General features: G+C 45.6%; 1 protein-coding gene across 1 annotated transcript in view; it reads right to left on the bottom strand.

Moving 5' to 3' along the window:
* The window catches only part of LOC119445569 (monocarboxylate transporter 9), a 55,823-nt gene extending 53,349 nt beyond the window's left edge, over window positions 1–2,474 (bottom strand). Inside the window, exons 1-2 of the mRNA XM_037709837.2 lie at window positions 2,287–2,474; window positions 1,871–1,991 (exon numbers count right to left, since the gene is read on the bottom strand). Of these exons, the coding sequence (XP_037565765.1) occupies window positions 1,871–1,933 (63 nt within the window). The 5' untranslated portion in view covers window positions 1,934–1,991; window positions 2,287–2,474. The remainder of the gene's footprint in view (window positions 1–1,870; window positions 1,992–2,286) is intronic.
* Window positions 2,475–19,045: the final 16,571 nt, after the last annotated feature.

Here is a 19,045-nt window from a genome sequence, read left to right as displayed (position 1 = left end):
TAGCTCAAGACTTGTACGTCATCTCTCAATGAGCAAAACATGGGTCATTAGATTGCATTATCTTGCACCCAGCTCTCCGACATACGTTTCTCAGGGCGACCATAAAGTAGGGCACACGCAGCCGCTGTCACAGGCCGCGTGATTGTGGCTGATGTACATAATATATAGTCCGCGACTACTTGGCGTATAAAAGCCCCAAAAGACGGTAGTCCTCGAATGTTACCCATGATATGCACCATAGCTAGCATGCCACACATGATAGCTAGGCATTTCCTGCTACAAAGAGAATGGCAGCACGACGTTCACTGAGTCCTTTAAAGTAGTAGGATGCGGCCACAACAGGACACTCGCGAGAACGCTAGGACGTCCACGCCGTAGCCCCGTTTTCGAACGTCAAGTTGCGGCTGAGCACAGCAATACATAACGTTGGCAAATATACACGAAAATTCTTTATTATGTTTAGTACATTTATTGGCGGCATAAATACTCGAAATTTTATATTAGCCTATTGCGCACGCCGCGCATATGCCAGCGTTACTGGGTATATTTACCGACAGTGTCTGTACTTATTACTACACGCCACAACGCCCTTCCGGAGAATGCGCTTGTACTTAGTCGCCTCGCTGGGCCTTTTTCACTATCGTGGCCCCCACCACCGCTTTCATTAGCGCGCATCCTGTCTGTGAACTAGCTTGCCCCGAGATTTTGATGTGATTTGTTGCAATTGAGTGAAAAAAGGTAAATTCTAGTGTCTGTTGGAAGCGAAATTTCGATTTAAGGCCTGCATTTTTTAGAAGTAATTTTTAGAATTTAGTGTTCCTGAAAAAAAAATTGAAGAAAGACGTTCATAAATTCGTGGCTCTGCACCAATAACAGATATCGCCGTTCTGTAAACTGCATCCATTAGAGCACCGAAAGCGGACAAATTTGATACCTCAATTTATGTCTGACGTGAATTTATTACATTGCTAACAAGGGTTTTGCGAAACGAGCTACTCACATATTAGTGACATATTCAACAGTCATGCATAATACAAACATTTTGCCAGGTTTATGTGTACTACTAGATGCCATTTACTGAATTGCGATATCTTTTTTTTTAACTCGGTAGATTAGTTTTCTGGAAATTTGCGATTTCGACAAGTCTCCTTAAACAATTCATGGTTTAAGTGAAAAATTCTCTGCAAACACTCATTTGACCTTAAGTTTTTCTTTTAAATGCAACAAACCTCATGAAATTTGGTTCAGTGGTTGCCGAGAAGAACTATTTCTGTTTTCCTATGTACTCGTATTTAGATAGGAGCCCCCGAGCAAAAGCTTTCTGTTAACCGACCCCTGCAAAAAATAATTACAAGCTGAAAAGAAGGTATGTTACAGCCTTTTAGGAAGTAAAAAAGAAATTGAGATAGAGAGAAAGAACGAGGTCAACGACCATAATTTTGGCGCGTCGGGTTCCCAGGGCTAAGTAAGGGTGTGGAAGACGGCAGTCGAGGACAATGATGATCCTGCAACAGTTTCGCATACGCCGACACCTGCGCCTTAAACGGGCGTCAATTTTAAAGCCTTCTATTGCAATAACACAGCAAATGACAGCCAATCAAGGCAAAAATTTTAATTTCTTATTATGTAGACATGCAGTACACATGGTATAATCAAAAATAATTTGATGGGTGTTTCGGATCAAGTGTATAAAGAATTCGTAGGTGTTTTCTGTTTGACCTTTGCAGGCCTATGGCATCCTTCCTGGCTGCGAATGTTCTTGTATCATTTTTCTAAAGGGGCCCAGCTCGAAGTTTAATGATATTGTTAAATCGTCTTTTGAAAATGAGAAGTATTTCGATGATGTGCAGAGAAGACAGCATGTACTTACTGAGTCGCCATAGGATTCGGCTGCGCCAGCGTTGGCTTCTGTATTTCGCTGTGGATGACTCATTAGAGGCCGTCAGTGGAGTGGTGAATGCATTAAAAGTCCATTAGTTCAGTAGGGTCACCTGGAGGACACAATGAGGCATATGTTTGTTTGTGTCACAGTGGATGAAATACGACTTCACGGTGGTTAAAATGTAGTCAAAAAAGCACAAATAGTAGGGTACGGTGCACAACTAGACAGCGCGTTTTTGCTACAATATTTTAATGCGCCAACAGCTTCTAGGCGCATTCGTACACTGTTCCTTTTTGCCCTGAGCACTATGCAACAGTGAACCGCGACCACTGTTACCGTAATAAACGTTGAACCAAATTGACGCAGTATCGTACGCTTCACCCGTATATAGAAAGGAATAGCACCTTTTGTCAGCTCCAGCAGTGCTCTAGTTTGAAAGTAGACACCGTGTCAGGAACAACGCTCATGGCGGGTGCGATCCGGAACCGAATCCACGGTCTTCTTACTACAATGCTGCACTGGATTATTGTGGCGATGCTACCCCGTGGAACCAGTCATCAGATCTGAAACAGCAGGACGATTTTTATTGGTCGCATTCCGAGTAAAGGCAACGTGCGCACTTCGTGTTTTACAATTTATTTTTTGTTTCGTTCCGTACCCATGCAACGTGCAGGTGCAGCCACCCCCTCCCCCCCTCATTTTTTACAGCCGGAACTAGAGAGAGTCTCTTACTCTCGAATAAGCCTGGCACAGACACACCACTACATGGTGGGCAATGGAAGCACAACAGCTGTTTCGCTTAGCTTAGCAACGGTATTCGTGGAAACGAACGATACGAGGGAAAGTAAGTATGAAAGCATTCCCTGCGAACGCGTCTACTAACCAGCGGAAGTGAACGAAACAACACTGCATGCCTTATGCATTATGCTTTAGTTTTGGACATCGCGAAACGCACATTAAGGATATTCCGCGGCAATGCCCGAAAGATATACTTACAATGGAAGACGGCAATGCCGACTTCTACGCGACATCCTGACGGAAAGCGGGGCCAGGGGAGATGTGGGGGCACTAAATGGAACACACTATAGGCACACGATGCCTCTTCATCTAAATGCCTACAAGAAACGGACTGGCCCAGAAACTAAGGTAAATCTGTAGCACCTGTATGTTTTCTTGAAACTGAGACTCTTTGGTGAATTTTACACTGTTTGCGACCTTTTCAGCTTCTTTTAAGGCGTAAATGTTTCTGCATAGTCCGCCAGGTTGCGGGACAGCGGCAGCTGCTGGGTAGGTCATTATATCGGCAGTTATATATATATATATATATATATATATATATATATATATATATATAGGAAGATTACGTGTGCCGATTGCAAGTACCAGCACACGGCGTTATATAACACCTGCATACTGACCAACAAGGTTGCAGGGGTAAGTGCCGCTTCGTTGAGCATTACAAAAATTATTCCTGCATAAAATTTTAACATATAATGTCTCCTACTAGGTATTTCTAAAGCGCACACACTTTTTAATGTAATTGCGCATTCCATTCAACGGCCTTTTTATTTAGTTGATTTTCTTTGAATTAGCCCATCCAATGCGCCGCTGGGTGTGTGCCGATTGTTGGCCATTTCCCGGAACTAGTATGTGTCACTGTGACGCAAGAGGTACAGAATCCCTAAATGTATCCGGATGTATGACATAATACTCTGTGCATACCCCTGTCGTCACCATTCTTTGCTCGTCAAGCATCATGCATCGCATTCGTACGTGTGACACCGCTGCGCACGCGCCTTATACTGTGCGTCCGACTGGTTTGGTGTTCCCATTTCGGCATAGCTTGGGAGCTGTGTATTGCGGAAATCGAAAAAAACAAAAGATCACAGGAAAATAAAGTTGCCACCTCGTGGTAGATAAACAAACATTACATGATATTGCACACTCTATAGCATGAAATTAAACGCAATGTCACGCATCGCGCTTAGTTGTATAGGATTTGATCAACAGTACATCGCTCGATGAAAGACTTGCTTCGCATATATATATATATATATATATATATATATATATATATTCTTTTGAATTATATCTGCCAAAATTTTCATTTAACTTCACCGGTTCTTGTCAGGGTCAATAATACGCGCTTGGTTTACATCGGCCACAACATGTGATTGTAGCCAACAAGGCGAAGCATAGGCAGGATTTATCTGGGGTGCCCATGCCGGCATTATTTTATAGCCAAGGTTGCTTCGCCTAGCCCACCTATATAGGTTGCACGCCCGTCGGATCGTATTGATCAGCATACGCGTATATATGGCGGGTGTTCAAAATTAAATTTACGTAATTTTTTTAAATAGTCTGTGGCAGGCAATATAATGCTTATCGTCGAGCTGGGTTATTCGAAGAGGCGGATATTAGTCGCCAGAGAAATGGAAACACATATTCATATAATGAAAAAAAATTACTAATTAACCATTCACCATTCTGTCGCCGCAATTCTTAGTTAATTACGTTATGAAACATATTGCAATTAACGAATTGTAGCCGGGGAACTTGTCAGGCGTATCCACTTGGAATGAATTTCCACAATGACACCAGTTTGGGGTTAGCGCCATCAAACTCGGCATAAAAATGCACTCGGCACACCAAAATGCTGTTTTATGCATTGAAGCACAAAAGTAACTGGAACGCCCATGTATTTCGTCCCACACTTTGGCAATAATATCCCAAAACTGGTCTCATCCTGAAAATTAATTTCAAGTGGATGCGTCCTGCAAACTCACCGGATACAATTCGTAAAGTGCAATATGTGTCGTAAAGTATTACCTAAGAAGTTCATTTGTAAATTTGTCTTAATTGGTTGAATATGTGTTTCGATTTCCCGTGCTACTAATGTCCGCCTCTTCGAATAACCCAGCGATAAGAATTCCGCTACCTGCGACAGGCGATTATAAAAAATTTCGTAAAACTTAATTTTGAACACCTGGTATATTGACACTGGCATTTATAACTACTGCATGTGTACCGAAAAAGTAGCGCGAGTTGTTGTATCTCTGTTCTGCGCAATCAAACAATCTTCTTTTCTGGGGTTTTACGTGCGAGAACCAGTTCTGGTTATGAGGCACGCCGTAGTGGAGGGCTCCGGATTAATTTTGACCACGTAGGGTTTTTTAACGTGCACTACAACGCAAGCACACGGGCGTTATTGCATTTCACCTCCATAGAAATGCGGCCGCCGCGGCCGCATTTCGCAATCGCACAATATAGCACGGAAATAAAACCTGCCCATATAGTTTAGCTTCATGGGTACTTCTAAAGCGCGCAAACCTCTTAATGTAACAGCGCATTATATTGAATGCTTAATGTAGTTTAATAATTTGGGCTTATCTAGCGCTGCATTCCAGTAACAAATCAACGCCGGTGAGCGCACATGTGTTCTGGATTGTCAAAGAATAAAATAATACACAAAACGTAGAAATATAAGTCGGGTTATAGGTATCTCTGAAGGTAGTCATGATTGTGATCATCCATTCAGAAATCGAATTAGCCATTGACCAGCTCGCAAATAACTCATCACTTGGTCCAGAAGGTGTGTACCCCACATTGTTAAAAATAACAAAACAGGTTGTATCACACAACTTTGCAGCTATCTGTCAACAGACGATTGACACAGGGTGCGTACCCGACGATTGGAAAATTGCTTCTGTGACTACGGTAAAAAAAAAGTCTGGCGATAGCTCCCTGCCATCTATCTGCATGCCCATTTATCCAACCACCATACCCTGCAAATTACTTTAGCACATCACATTGTCTGCAATAGTGAACTATCTAACTGGGCGCAACTTTTTCTTGCTAACAAGCATGGTTTCCAACAAGGCTGTTCAAGAGAGACACAAATATTTGAATTAGCAACTGACCTCCATGATGTTGCCCATGCATAACATTAATTGACGCCATATTATCGCTTTCCCCAAGACATTTGAAAATTTCCCTCACACCCATTTGAGAATGAAACTAGAAAGTTTTAATATAAAATGACACATTACCAACTGGATAAATAGTTTTCAAGCGAAGCTTGTTTTGACTCACAAGTGTCGGTGGTGGTGGTGGTGTCACGCTAAAACCTTATCAAAAACCTGTCGAAAACTCGTGTCTCGTTCACTTGGTATATACCAAAATTGGCACGGAAGGGTACCAATGTATGACTAACATGACTGATAGGTCATGACATCAATAACATCCCATGCTCGTCAGTTACGTCACGATTAAAGATAATAAAACCACGTGCGGCGCATACCCGCATTGGGAGTTAAGTCAGTCGACTTTAACGCCAGCCGGTCAAGAAAGAAAAGGAAGCCAACGTTACTGTAACTAGATAAACCGTAAAACACGTACGCCACGACCCACGGAGAGCAGAAAAGCCAGTGTTGTCGATGAGAGAAAATAGGAAAAGCATGCAGTTCAGCTGCATTGCTTCCTTTAAGCATAACTACTGCTGTCGCTAATAAATGCTATCATGTTCTCGATGTGTGATCACTGCGCCAGTAAATGGCATGAGATCTGTTTTGGCTTCATGACATGGTTCAACGCACGTTTGCCGCCTCCAAGCAGAAAAGGGTCATCGAGTTGTACAGATAATTTTCGGTTCAGAATATGCTTGCTTTTGACTTCTTTGTCCTCCCATAGCCAGCGCCAGACTCCACATGAGTAAGATACCACGTGGAGGCTTTAGCATAAACCGTCTTTGGTAAACGTTCAGATGCATCAGTGTCTTTACTTCCATAACTACCTTAAATAACAGCAAACTGATCAAAATTCCATGTGCCGGTATCTTTGTTTGCTACAGAATAAACATTGGAGTTATATGTTCTGCTGTAAAGTGTGAATTCGCACTGTCTCCGACACCAGAGCTCATATGCCACAGTTCCGTCGCAATACGTACAGCAGTAAATAGCGGAATAAACAAATGACTATGTTGCTGCCGAGGTAAGGAGGCGTGGGAGCTACGGACACCCAAGAAGACAGAGAGATTATTGCTAAAAAAGTCAGTCTTTAATATGTAGTTAAAAATTTCTCCGTATCTGTGCAATACATTTGTAAACTGCACAATATAGCATAAAAGCCATCGCTCATCTTCTATCATGGTTCTTCAATGCATTCCCATGTAATATTCTAAAAAATCCCTAAAATACCTGCAATGCCAGCAACGCAAAGAGCTTATCGACGAGGTGTGCAGAATCTCTCACAGAAGTGTATGAAGAAACAAAAAAAGAAAAATAGAGCCAGCACGGAACCGCGGAGTCACTATTCGCGTCGTCGACATCATAACGTCCGCATCTACGCTGCATCTTACAGGTCACTGCACCCGTTCACTCCCCCCCTCCCCCACCACACACATGCACAGAATCTTGCTTGACGTACGGCCCTGTAGCGTCAGCCCGATACCATGGCAGCGCCAGCATTAGAAATAGCAATCACTACCAAATCCTATTTGACATTATGACAACTGAAACAAATAAATTGTTAGATAATTATTTATAAATAAATAATTAGATGTCATAGGATAAAATATACTGATGGTTTCTCAACACGACACTGAACAACATGCACTTGGTCTAATTTGCCTACAAAATCTGTCCTACTTTAGAACTTCGTGAACTCTGACTGTGACACCCGGTATAATGAGTAGGTAAATCGAAATCCTGCCAAGAGAAAAAAAATGTTCAATAGTCCAGCGACTTCTACAGAGAATAGCTTTCCCGCATACAGCGCTGTTTATTTTAAAAGGTCCCCGGTGTTGCGGATAGTGGCTCATGAAAATATTGGCATTCTTGGTAATCTCGCTTGTTCACCTTCCTACACCCTTTCGCCGGCTGTTTTGCAGCTGCTTCGGAAACCATGACAACGAGCAGGCTACGTAAGTAACATCATCGAGCAATTTATCGCATCCTCGTGACTCCACATGTTTTCAGTTTTTCAAAATATTTTTTAGCACACGTTCGCATTCAGAGCATGTTTTGCTGAAGGTCTTTATATTCAAGGGAACGAATACTTGTTTGTACGACTTTTGGTATGGAAATATTTCATTGAATTGATTGAAATGGGCAGTAGGTCCTAGTGGCCACTGCAGGAACTGCCAGAAATAAAATTCGTTTCCAACGTATGGCTCACACAGCGCGTTCTTCGTGTAAAATCTCAAGGAAACATCAAGGAAACATTTTTGTGAAGCCACGCATCAAATAACGCGGTTGGTACATGAACACTTTAGTCTGCAGAGGCAACACTTCAGTTTCAGGCTGCATAGCAATGCGCACTTCCTGCCGGAGAGCCCTTCAGGTATTTTTTTAATGATAACGACAGCTGCAGTTATGGTGAACATCTGTTTGTGCTGATAATACTGTGGAACAAATTTCATTACGCATGTATGGCGTAACCAGCGGATGTGGTTACGCGATGCACTTCAAATAGGAAACTTTTTTCCGAATACTAGGTCTGAACCCGGGCTAACATCAGAAACACTAACCGCATTTACTCGAAAATAGGTTGACCCATATATATTTAGTTTGCCCCGAAATAAAACATTACAATTCGAATATACGTCGACCCATCTTTCTTTATTCAATAGCGAAAATCTTTGAACATGACACACCTCTTGTGATAACGGCATGAACTGATAACGGCATAACGAATGAACTAGTCTGTACTGCGCATGTTCCACCATAGTACCACTACAAGCAAGTCAGCGATAAGCCACCCACCTCGCCTACATATACTCCTGTGTTTTGTGCAATAAAGACTTCTTGCAAAGGCTGCTGCGGCGTCTACACGTCGGTTATTACAGTGGCGACGATGCGCGGTAGTGCCCACGCGGCAGGGGCGGTTCCGGCAAGGTGACCATCGGCGTTCGCATCGGTAAGTTTCACCTTAACAGCAACTCTTCATGGGAAGATTACGTTGAGCGTATTGAGTTGTGCTGCGCAGCCAACAAGCTCACCGAAGACACCGAAAAGAGGGCAGCATTGCTGAGTTGCTGTGGGGAGGAGACCTACTCCCTGATAGCTACCCTCGTAAAGCCGCTTAGGCCGCCGAACTCGGACTATCAGTCCATTGCAGAAGCTGTGAAGAATCACATCAATCCGAAGCCCTCCGAGCTGTACTCGAGGTATGTGTTCTCCAACGAGATCAGCACGACGGTGAGAGTGTCGCTGACTACGTTACAGCCTTACGCAAGCTATCCGAGAACTACGGATTCAGCGACAAGCAGCTCCCGCTTGACATAATGCTCAGGGACCGATTAGTTTTCGGAATTTCCGACAGCACAGTGCAGCAGCGCCTGTTGGCCGAGAAGAACCTGACCTTTGCGACAGCCTATGACCTGGCAGTCACAGCCGAGTCTGCTGCAAAACACCAAAGAGCTATCGACAGTCCGCGTCACAAATGCCCAGATATCACAGCCAAAGTGGACACGCAACGTCTGAAAAAGAGGCAAGATGAAAAGGCTTCAGGCGCACAGTCGGAACGACGGTGTTTCCGATGCTTGGGCAACCACGCTGGTTATCGCTGCAAGTTTAAAAACGCAGTATGCTTAAACTGTTCCGGCAAAGGCCACATAGCCAAGGCGTGTCGGAAGACAAAAGGTGGGCAGCTAAACCACCAGCTGGAGGGTATCGCAAGTTCAGCGCAAACCGAATATGATGACTTGCGGAGTATTAGCCAAGTAACCACCGGTTGTCCCAAGTTTATGGTTGCAGTAAGCATTGGCGGAGAAACGGTACCGATGGAAGTGGATTCCGGAGCAGCCAGATCAATTATCAGCGAGAAATTGTTCAGTGAGCTGAAGATCGCAACAAGCGTTCAGCTTGAAGCAGACACCCAGCTCCTAACTTGACCAAGGAACGACTACACGTCATCGGAAAAGCTATCGTTCCAGTGAAGCTTAAGGAGCAGGACTTCAAACGGCCGCTTCTCGTTGTAAGGAACAAAGGTAGCACATTGCTTGGACGTGACTGGTTCAAGGATTTGAACATCAGCATTACTGGACTTCACAGCATCAGCCAGAGTGCAGAAGCTGTTACCGAAAAATTTCCGGATGTTCTCGGCGAAACCTTTCCCGGTACAGCTATACCGCCAGTACACATCGAGCTGAAACACGACGCCCAGCCAAAGTTTCTTAAATGTCGCAGCACTCCTTTCGCCCTCAAGGATGACGTTATCAACAAGCTGGATAAATTAGAGCGTCAAGGTGTTCTGCAACCAACCCAGTATGCGGAATGGGCCACTCCTGTCGTAATTGTGCGAAAAAAGAACGGTTCGCTGAGAATCTGCGGTGACTACCGAAGCACAGTCAACCAAGCGGTAAGGAACAACGTTTACCCTTTACCTACTAGCAAAGAACTTTTCGCAAGGCTAGGCAGAGGCCGTATTTTTTCAAAAATTGACTTGACGCAGGCGTACCAGCAACTTTCTGTGGATGATTCTTCATCAGATGTTCTCGCGATCAACACAGTAAAGGGCCTGTACAGAGTGCGACGTTTGCCTTTCGGTGTGTCTGTGGCACCTGGATTATTTCAAAGAACAACGACTACATTGCTTGCAGGTTCACCACAGGTTGCGGCCTACCTCGACGACATTCTGGTGGCAAGCGAAACTGTCGAGGAACATCACAAAGTCCTGATGGAAGTTTTCGACCAACTTTCGAAGGCCCAACTCCGTGTTCAAGGCGCCAAGTGCCAGTTTTTCAAAGAGCCTGGAGTATTTGGGACACCGGATAGATGGAAGGGGCATCTATCCGTCGAAAAGCAAGGTCGACGCCATTCATGAAGCACCTACACCACAGAACAAAAAGGAGCCTCAAGCCTTTCTAGGTATGGTGAATTTTTACAATTATTTTCTGAGGGGCCGTTCTGAAGTCGCTGAAGTGTTATACCGCCTACTGGACAGTGACAGTAAGTGGAAGTGGGGTGCAGAGCAGCAGCGAGCTTTCGAAGGATTAAAGAATCTGCTGACGGCAGATTCGCTTTTAGTGCACTTCAATTCAGATGCACCGTTAATTCTGTCTTGCGACGCATCCCCGGTGGGCGTAGGAGCTGTATTAGCTCACAGCGGTGCTGAAGGACTGGAGCAACCGATTGCTTATGCCCCAAGAACACCTAAGACGGAGCGTAACTACGCCCAGATTGACCGCGAAGCTCTCGCCATTGTGTATGGCGTTCGTCACTTTCACCAGTACCTCTGCGGGTGGCAGTTTAGCATTTTTACCGATCATAAGGCACTCCTAGGCATCTTTCAACGAGATAAGCAGATCCCTGTCGTTCTGTCACCGCGCACGTTGCGCTCGTCTTTGATGTTATCTGCTTATGAATACAAGCTGGAGTATAGAAAGACGCAAGATCATGGAAATGCTGGCTGTCTTAGCAGGCTGCCAGTACCCGGAGACCGGCCGGAGACCTAGCCGCCAGGCGACGTTCATATGCTGGAAGCAGTAAAGTCCCTATATAAGAAATGTACCGCCATCTACTCTTTCCTCCGCCGCCTTCCTCTCCTAAAGCGCTTGCTTTTTTCTTTACTTTTTGCTTGCGAAAGCCAAGTCGACGGTGGCGCACCTAGAAAGTCCACGTTGAAGCTTTCAGACCGGGCGCGCGCCGCCGCCGCCGCCGGCGACTGCGGCTGCGCAGAGGACTTTCAACATGGCTCTGAGGCGGAAAAAAAAACAAAATACAAAGAAGTGAAAGGCGCGCGCTATCATCGTCCAATCGGAGATACAGGAGAGAGAGAGAGAAGCGGCGTTTGTCAAAGGATGGCGGTACTTTTCGTATCTAGGGACTTTAGGAAGCAGTTGAGTACCCGCCTGTGAGTGCAAAAGACATCGCATCAGCCACTCGGCGTGATCCTTGTCTGTCCCGTGTGAAGGAATGGGTCATGTCCGGCTGGCCTGAACAAGGTGTGCCTCCAGAGTATGCCACCTATCAGGTGAGGCGCAAATAGTTGTCACTTCACCGCGACTGCCTCTTGTGGGGTAACAGGGTGATACTGCCAGACGAACTAAGAAAAATAGTTCTCTGAATTCTTCATGCAAGCCATCCTGGCAAGATCATTTGTGTGGTGGCCGAAGATGGATGCCCAGATCGAAGATCTTGTTCATCATTGTAAACCATGCCAAACAAACAGCTGCAAAGCAAACCTAAGACGCCTGTCCACTTCTGGACGAAGCCCGAACGTCCATGGAGCAGAGTTCATTTAGATTTTGCAGGGCCAGTTCAGGGTGTTTTCTTTCTTGTTGCCATGGACGCGTTATAAAACTGGGCCGAGATTGAAATCATGCCATCGCTTCACTCGTCAGTGGTGATCGATAAACTCCGTCGCATGTTTGCTTCGTACGGATTACCGGAGTTGGTCGGTTCTGATAATGGGACATCGTTTTCAACACAAGAAATGCAGTCTTTCTTGACGCGAAACGGTGTCCGCTACATGTATACAGCCCTATACCATCCCGCAAGCAGCGGAAGAGCCGAGCGTATGGTTCGGGAGCTGAAGTGTGCGCTTCAAAAACAGCCAAGGTACAGTGACCTGTAAAGTGTCGCGTTTTAACACGAAAGTGTTTTATGCCGGGGTCCACCAAGACTTCACTGACGTATTTCCGTCACGGAAATACGTCAGCTTACAATGTACACGAACATAATACAAAGAAAGAAACCAGAAGAAAAAGTTCCACAAACATGCAAAATTTGGAAATCGAACCCACGACCTCTCGGTCCGCGACGATAGATCGCCGAGCGTTTAACCCATTGCGCCACAAACGCATTTGCAGAGAGCTACACAGACGCGTCCTTATATATCTAACACTCCTCCGTGTACCCGCGCTCTTGCTCGGGGCGGTGCCGCCGCCTACGAGCAGAAAAGAGAAGTACTGCATTATGACACTAACGCGCACCGACAGTGAACGCTTCGGTGGTCTCAGCACTACGACGCCTCGATGCCAGCATTCGAAGGGACGCTGGCATCAAGAAGCACTACCAACGCCACCTAGGTGGCGTTCACCAGTACTCAGCACAGCGGAGCGTGGCCTCCGCAATTAGCTCTGAAAATGTTTCTGAAGTTGATCGCGGAGGCTGCAATTACGACGCGCTGTACGCGCTGATTTGACTCGGTGACGATTCAGTTACGTGCTTTGTCTTGCGCGTTGTATTAGTGTGTCAGTTACGTGCTTCGTCTTTCGCGTTGTGCTAGCGTGTGCAGCGTAGTGCAGCTTCCATATGCACGACGGTTGCTCATGGTCATCGACGTTGGTAGTCGTGATGGAGGAGACGTGCCACCAGGCGTCAGCGTGGGTGCATCAACGCCTAAGGGCGCTTTAGCCACAAAACACCAATAGACATTATATATCAATGTGCAATAAACATTACACTACTTCTGTGAAGACACGTTTCACTTTCGTGTTCTATACCGATTCCTATATAAGAGGGATCAACCACATTTTTTTTAAATTATTGTGAATCATGTTAGTTTATTATGAACCTGTTTTATTCAATCTTGTACTTGTTTTGACCGTGTTTTGAGCACTTGGTCTTGAGCGTGATCACGCGGTAGACGCCGACAGCCCGGGCGTAAAAGTGCTTCACACTTTAAAAAATCTGGTTTTCTTAAGTAAGAACACCTCATGTATTAAAGCGATAGCGTTAAGGGCCCTGTGTCTCAGAAAATGCGGCGTCGGCAACCGGTGTCGGCGTGCGATGTCGGCGGGTGGCGGAGAACATCATCCCTAATCACGGAGGCCATCCGAATATATTTAGGTACCCGTATATGCCACGCCTTCTTATATGACATGCGGTATATGCGGGTTATATGGCCACGCCATTCTATCATTATTGTTGCTCATACGAGGTCTGTTAGAAAAGTATCCCACCTTACTTTTTTTGCGAACACCTGATGTGTATGAAACAAGCGCGCTTGCATCAGCCGACATTGAACCTTCGTGTGCATGCATGAATTTTTTCCCGCCTGCCGATAGCGTCAGTCGCTGGGACGCAGCGTTTGAGTGAGATAGTGCGCAGTACTCTCGTCAGTTTTTTTTTATTTCAAGGAAAATGACGGAGCGACTGGAGCAGTGCTACTGCATCAAATTTTGCGATAAACTGGGCGACGGCCAAGTGGAAACCATTCGGAAGGTTCAGACGGCTTTCGGTGACGATGCTATGAGCAGCACACAGATTGAGGAGTGGTACAACCGGTTTAAGGACGGCCGCACATCGGTTGAGAGCGAGCCACGCTCTGGTCGCAATCAACATGCCGAAATGACCAGGTCATTGACGAAGTGAACCCTGTGGTGATGCGGACCATCGTGTGACTATCCGAGAAATTGTGGAAGGGGTGGACATCGGCACTTTATCTGCACATTCCATTAGGACCGAAGATTTGGCCATGAAGAAGGTTGCGGCAAAATTCGTGCCGAAGCTGCTCACGGTGAAGGAAAAGCAGCTTCGTGTTGAAGTCTCACAGGACATACTGGATTCTACAAACAGTGACCCCGACTTCATGAACTTTTAATCACTGGTGACGAGTCTTGGGTGTACGGGTGCGACCCGGAAACGAAATCGCAGTCGTCACAGTGGAAGCATTCCACGTCACTAAGACCAAAGAAGGCCCGCCAAGTGCGCAGCAACGTCAAAGTGATGATGATTGCTTTCTTTGACTCCCGCAGTGTGGTACACCACAATTACGCACCACAGGGTCAAACAATCACCAAAGAGTACTGCAGGGATGTCCTCCATCGCCTACGTGATGCTGTGCGGCGCAAGAGACCGGAGTTGTGGTCAGCAGGAAATTGGCGCATCCATCACGACAATGCTCTTGCACATTCCTCGCACTTGATTCAGACTTTTTGGCGAAAAACCAGACTCCTGTAGTTCAACAGGCTCCTTACTCTCATAATATGGCCCCCTGCGACTTCTCTTTGTTTCCCAAAATAAAGAGGTCATTGAAAGGAGCGCGATTTCAGACAAGAGAGGACAATATGGCTGCAACGACAGCTGAGCTAAACTCCATTCCGAAAGAGGCCTTCTCGGAATGCTTCCAACAATGGAAGCACCGCTGGGAGAAGTGTGTGGAGTCCCAAGGAGACTACTTTGAGGGTGATTAGGCTTCCAAAGCTGCGGTTATGCGAGTTTTTTTTTTCTTCGGCTAAAGGTCAGATACTTTTCTAACAGACCTCGTACCTTGTCTTGCATTCTTGGCAAAACTATTCCTGGGAAGTTTGAGAATGGCAGTCCAAAAACAAATGTCATGAAACAAAACACCCACAGCGCATGCCTTTAACGCTAAATCTTCTCAGACTAAAATATTATAAGTACGAAACAAAAACAGAAACCTGAAAATTGTGCAATTTTTTGGCGTGGCTGTGCAATATCTCCGGGATCGCCCCACGCAAGAGGCCGCGTTTCTACCAGAAAACTCGCCTTCGTGCATAGCGTTCGCCGCCAGTGTTTCCCGGTAACCATTACGGTTGCTTAAGCTGCAGTTCTAGGGAAGCGTGAGAAGCAGTCAGGTATCTTTGAATGCTATCGCGTTCCACTCTTAAAAGCGAAGCTGAAGCGTCCTCCAATTTTTAAATGATGGTAGGAAACCAATTTAAGGACCACAGTAGAGCAGACCTGCAAGTATATGGCTCGCTGTGGAATATTCAAGGCTAAATATGGTAACTGACCGAATATAGGTCGACCTTTCATTTCGAAATGTTGCGCAAAATTAACTATCGACATAAAGCAGTGAGCAAAGTATGTCGGCCTATATTCGTCAACAGAGCTAGGAAACGTATCAAGCTAACAGTTTCTCCGTCTTGCCTGACGTAAAGCCAGTCTGAAAGTTATCCAGACTATAGCTTTAGAAAATGCAGCGTATCGAACGAACTCGACGCCACCGAGGATAACGTCCTTTAGGAGCTGAGCGCGCCTGCGAAGCATTCGAAAAGAACGACTTCTCTGGCAGTTCCGACATGAATGCAGCTTGTGGCGCCAACGCGTGAGCCTGCGGCAGAACTTGTGCTATACAGAGGTGTCATAACCGACGTGTAGACGCCGCAGCAGCCTTTGCAAGAAGTCTTTATTGCACAAAACACAGAAGCATATATATGTAGGCGAGGTGGGCAGGGGGGTGAATCTTCCTATACCTGCCATTGGTTCTTTTATAGCAGACGCTCAGTCGACGCTAGCGCCAGACGCTCTTCAGTTAGGCCCTAGCGGATGGATGACGGTACTACGGTGGCGAAAAAAAAATGTGGTTGATCCCTCCTATATAGGAATCGGTATAGAACACGAAAGTGAAACGTGTCTTCACAGAAGTAGTGTAATGTTTATTGCACATTGATATATAATGTCTATTGGTGTTTTGTGGCTAAAGCGCCCTTAGGCGTTGATGCACCCACGCTGACGCCTGGTGGCACGTCTCCTCCATCACGACTACCAACGTCGATGACCATGAGCAACCGTCGTGCATATGGAAGCTGCACTACGCTGCACACGCTAGCACAACGCGAAAGACGAAGCACGTAACTGACACACTAATACAACGCGCAAGACAAAGCACGTAACTGAATCGTCACCGAGTCAAATCAGCGCGTACAGCGCGTCGTAATTGCAGCCTCCGCGATCAACTTCAGAAACATTTTCAGAGCTAATTGCGGAGGCCACGCTCCGCTGTGCTTAGTACGGTGAACGCCACCTAGGTGGCGTTGGTAGTGCTTCTTGATGCCAGCGTCCCTTCGAATGCTGGCATCGAGGCGTCGTAGTGCTGAGACCACCGAAGCGTTCACTGTCGGTGCGCGTTAGTGTCATAATGCAGTACTTCTCTTTTCTGCTCGTAGGCGGCGGCACCGCCCCGAGCAAGAGCGCGGGTACACGGAGGAGTGTTAGATATATAAGGCGCGTCTGTGTAGCTCTCTGCAAATGCGTTTGTGGCGCAATGGGTTAAACGCTCGGCGATCTATCGTCGCGGACCGAGAAGTCGTGGGTTCGATTTCCAAATTTTGCATGTTTGTGGAACTTTTTCTTCTGGTTTCTTTCTTTGTATTATGTTCGTGTACATTGTAAGCTGACGTATTTCCGTGACGGAAATACGTCAGTGAAGTCTTGGTGGACCCCGGCATAAAACACTTTCGTGTTAAAAACAGGAATAATCAAGCATTAAGCGCATTAATTAACATAAATTCGTTAAAATTGCTTCTATCATCAGCAAAGGATTTGGCTACATGTGCGTGGTGGTTTGGCTTAGTGTGCGTGGCGGTTTCCCAGCAGGTTTGCTTTAGCACAGGTGTCAACATGGATGATAGATTACTAAACACAAGATAAACACAGGATAAAACAACGTAAACACAAGGGCCGCTATAACGTAAAATTATTCCAAACTGTTTTGATTCCATACTCCTGACGTCAAATTTACGTAACCACCGACGCAAGCATCGGGCGGTGACCCGCAGCGCTGTCTCAACAACCCAGTCAAACACTCTCCTCGTTCATAGGAGGTCACCTTTGTTCGCTTTCAAAACCAATAACATTGTCTACACTCAGCGGTTTTTCTTATCTAATTGGCTGACAAGAGGCGAGGAGCACGCTCTAGTGGAGAGGGTTTCGATGGGGCCGAGCCAGGACAGTGAAAATAGATAACCGCATGAAGGGAGTGGTGCCGGCTTCTCCGATTAGTCCACTTCGCCTTACTTAGCTTGCGGTGGCTGGTCGAAATTCTCGGCGGCGTGCAACGGAAGGATAAGATGAATGCCGCTAAAACGGATCCTCAGCAAGGAAGAGTTAGCAGAGCGATGTCGTATGCATTGCCGAAGGGGCTCGATAACGTTTTACTGCCACGCAAGAAGGTTTATCATGCGCAAATGAAATACATGCTCACCGGCAGGTGCGAGTAGCGAGGGCCTGAGCGATCGGCGGGCAGCCATCCTCTATTCCTTTCGAAAAGGGGCAGTCTGTGGCTATTCAGAAAATTTTTTAGTTTTGCTTGGCATAATAATGCATTTTTTTGGCGTACACGTCACTTTGACGTGGTGAGTTTTCGCGGTTTTGTGAAGTCGCGTGACAGACAGGCGAATTGGGCGTGGCCAGAAAACATTGAACCAATATCAGAGGGCTAATAGTGAAAAGGCGTCGAATCAGGAATGATTCTTTTGGTGCGGTTTAATCAGTATGTACACGTTATATCAGATGGGGAGCTATCGCGGTTTTTGTGACGTCGCGTGACAGACAGGGGAAGCTGGGAGTGGCCCGAAAATGTTTTTACAAATCGTGGAGGTTGAATGCAGAAATTGGAATCAAAATAGGCTGGAATCATTTTACGTTATAGTGCCCAAGGAAAACACAAGGGAAACATTGGCGAATCACTACTCCGCATTTCCCTAGCTTTGACGTTCAGTAGAACTGCAATACATTAAGCGGTGGACATTACTCGCATGATAAAGTGAAATACATTACGATTAAATTGCAAAAATTCACTAATAAACTTCTTGAATAGATACTTTAAAGCAAATATTGAACTTTCGATACATGCACAGTGAAATTAGCAGTAACAATTCGCTGTTGAACCAGTCACTTTTTTCAGGAACCTTCGTTTTACGCATTGAAGCACAAAAGTAACGGGGTTGCCGATGTATTTGGTTGCCAACTTCGGGAATTATTAACTCAAAAATGGCGTCATCCTGAAAATTTCTTCTGAGTGGATACACCTTGTGAACTCAGCAGTTGCAATTCGTAGATTGCAATATTCACCGTAAATTATTTATTTGGAAATGTAATTGCAGAAATTTTTTGAGTTGGTCGATTATGCATTTTGATTTCTCGTGCAAGTATGCAGGCCACTGTGAGAATCCAGCTCATTGATCGTCTAAAAGACGCCCGGTAATATTCTGCGTGTCAATAAATTTTGACTTAACAGTATGGAAGGTATAGGGAGATTTACTTCAACACTCCAAATAGCAAACTGTTAGGCAACCAAGGCGCACTCAGTTGCACATTTTACAAGATCACTTAAAACATCACAATTGCACAAACACCACTGAAATATCAATAGACACTACAGAAGTAACGAAAGCGTTACCAAAGGGGCTCACGTACATATGAAAGTTGCATAAACTGCGGGAATACAGCACAATCAATGCCACACTCAGCG

Source organism: Dermacentor silvarum, chromosome 3 (assembly GCF_013339745.2).
Source record: "Dermacentor silvarum isolate Dsil-2018 chromosome 3, BIME_Dsil_1.4, whole genome shotgun sequence".
Lineage (NCBI taxonomy): Eukaryota > Metazoa > Arthropoda > Arachnida > Ixodida > Ixodidae > Dermacentor > Dermacentor silvarum.
Note: the sequence above shows the minus strand (reverse complement) of the source record. Positions and strands in the feature narration are given on the sequence as shown.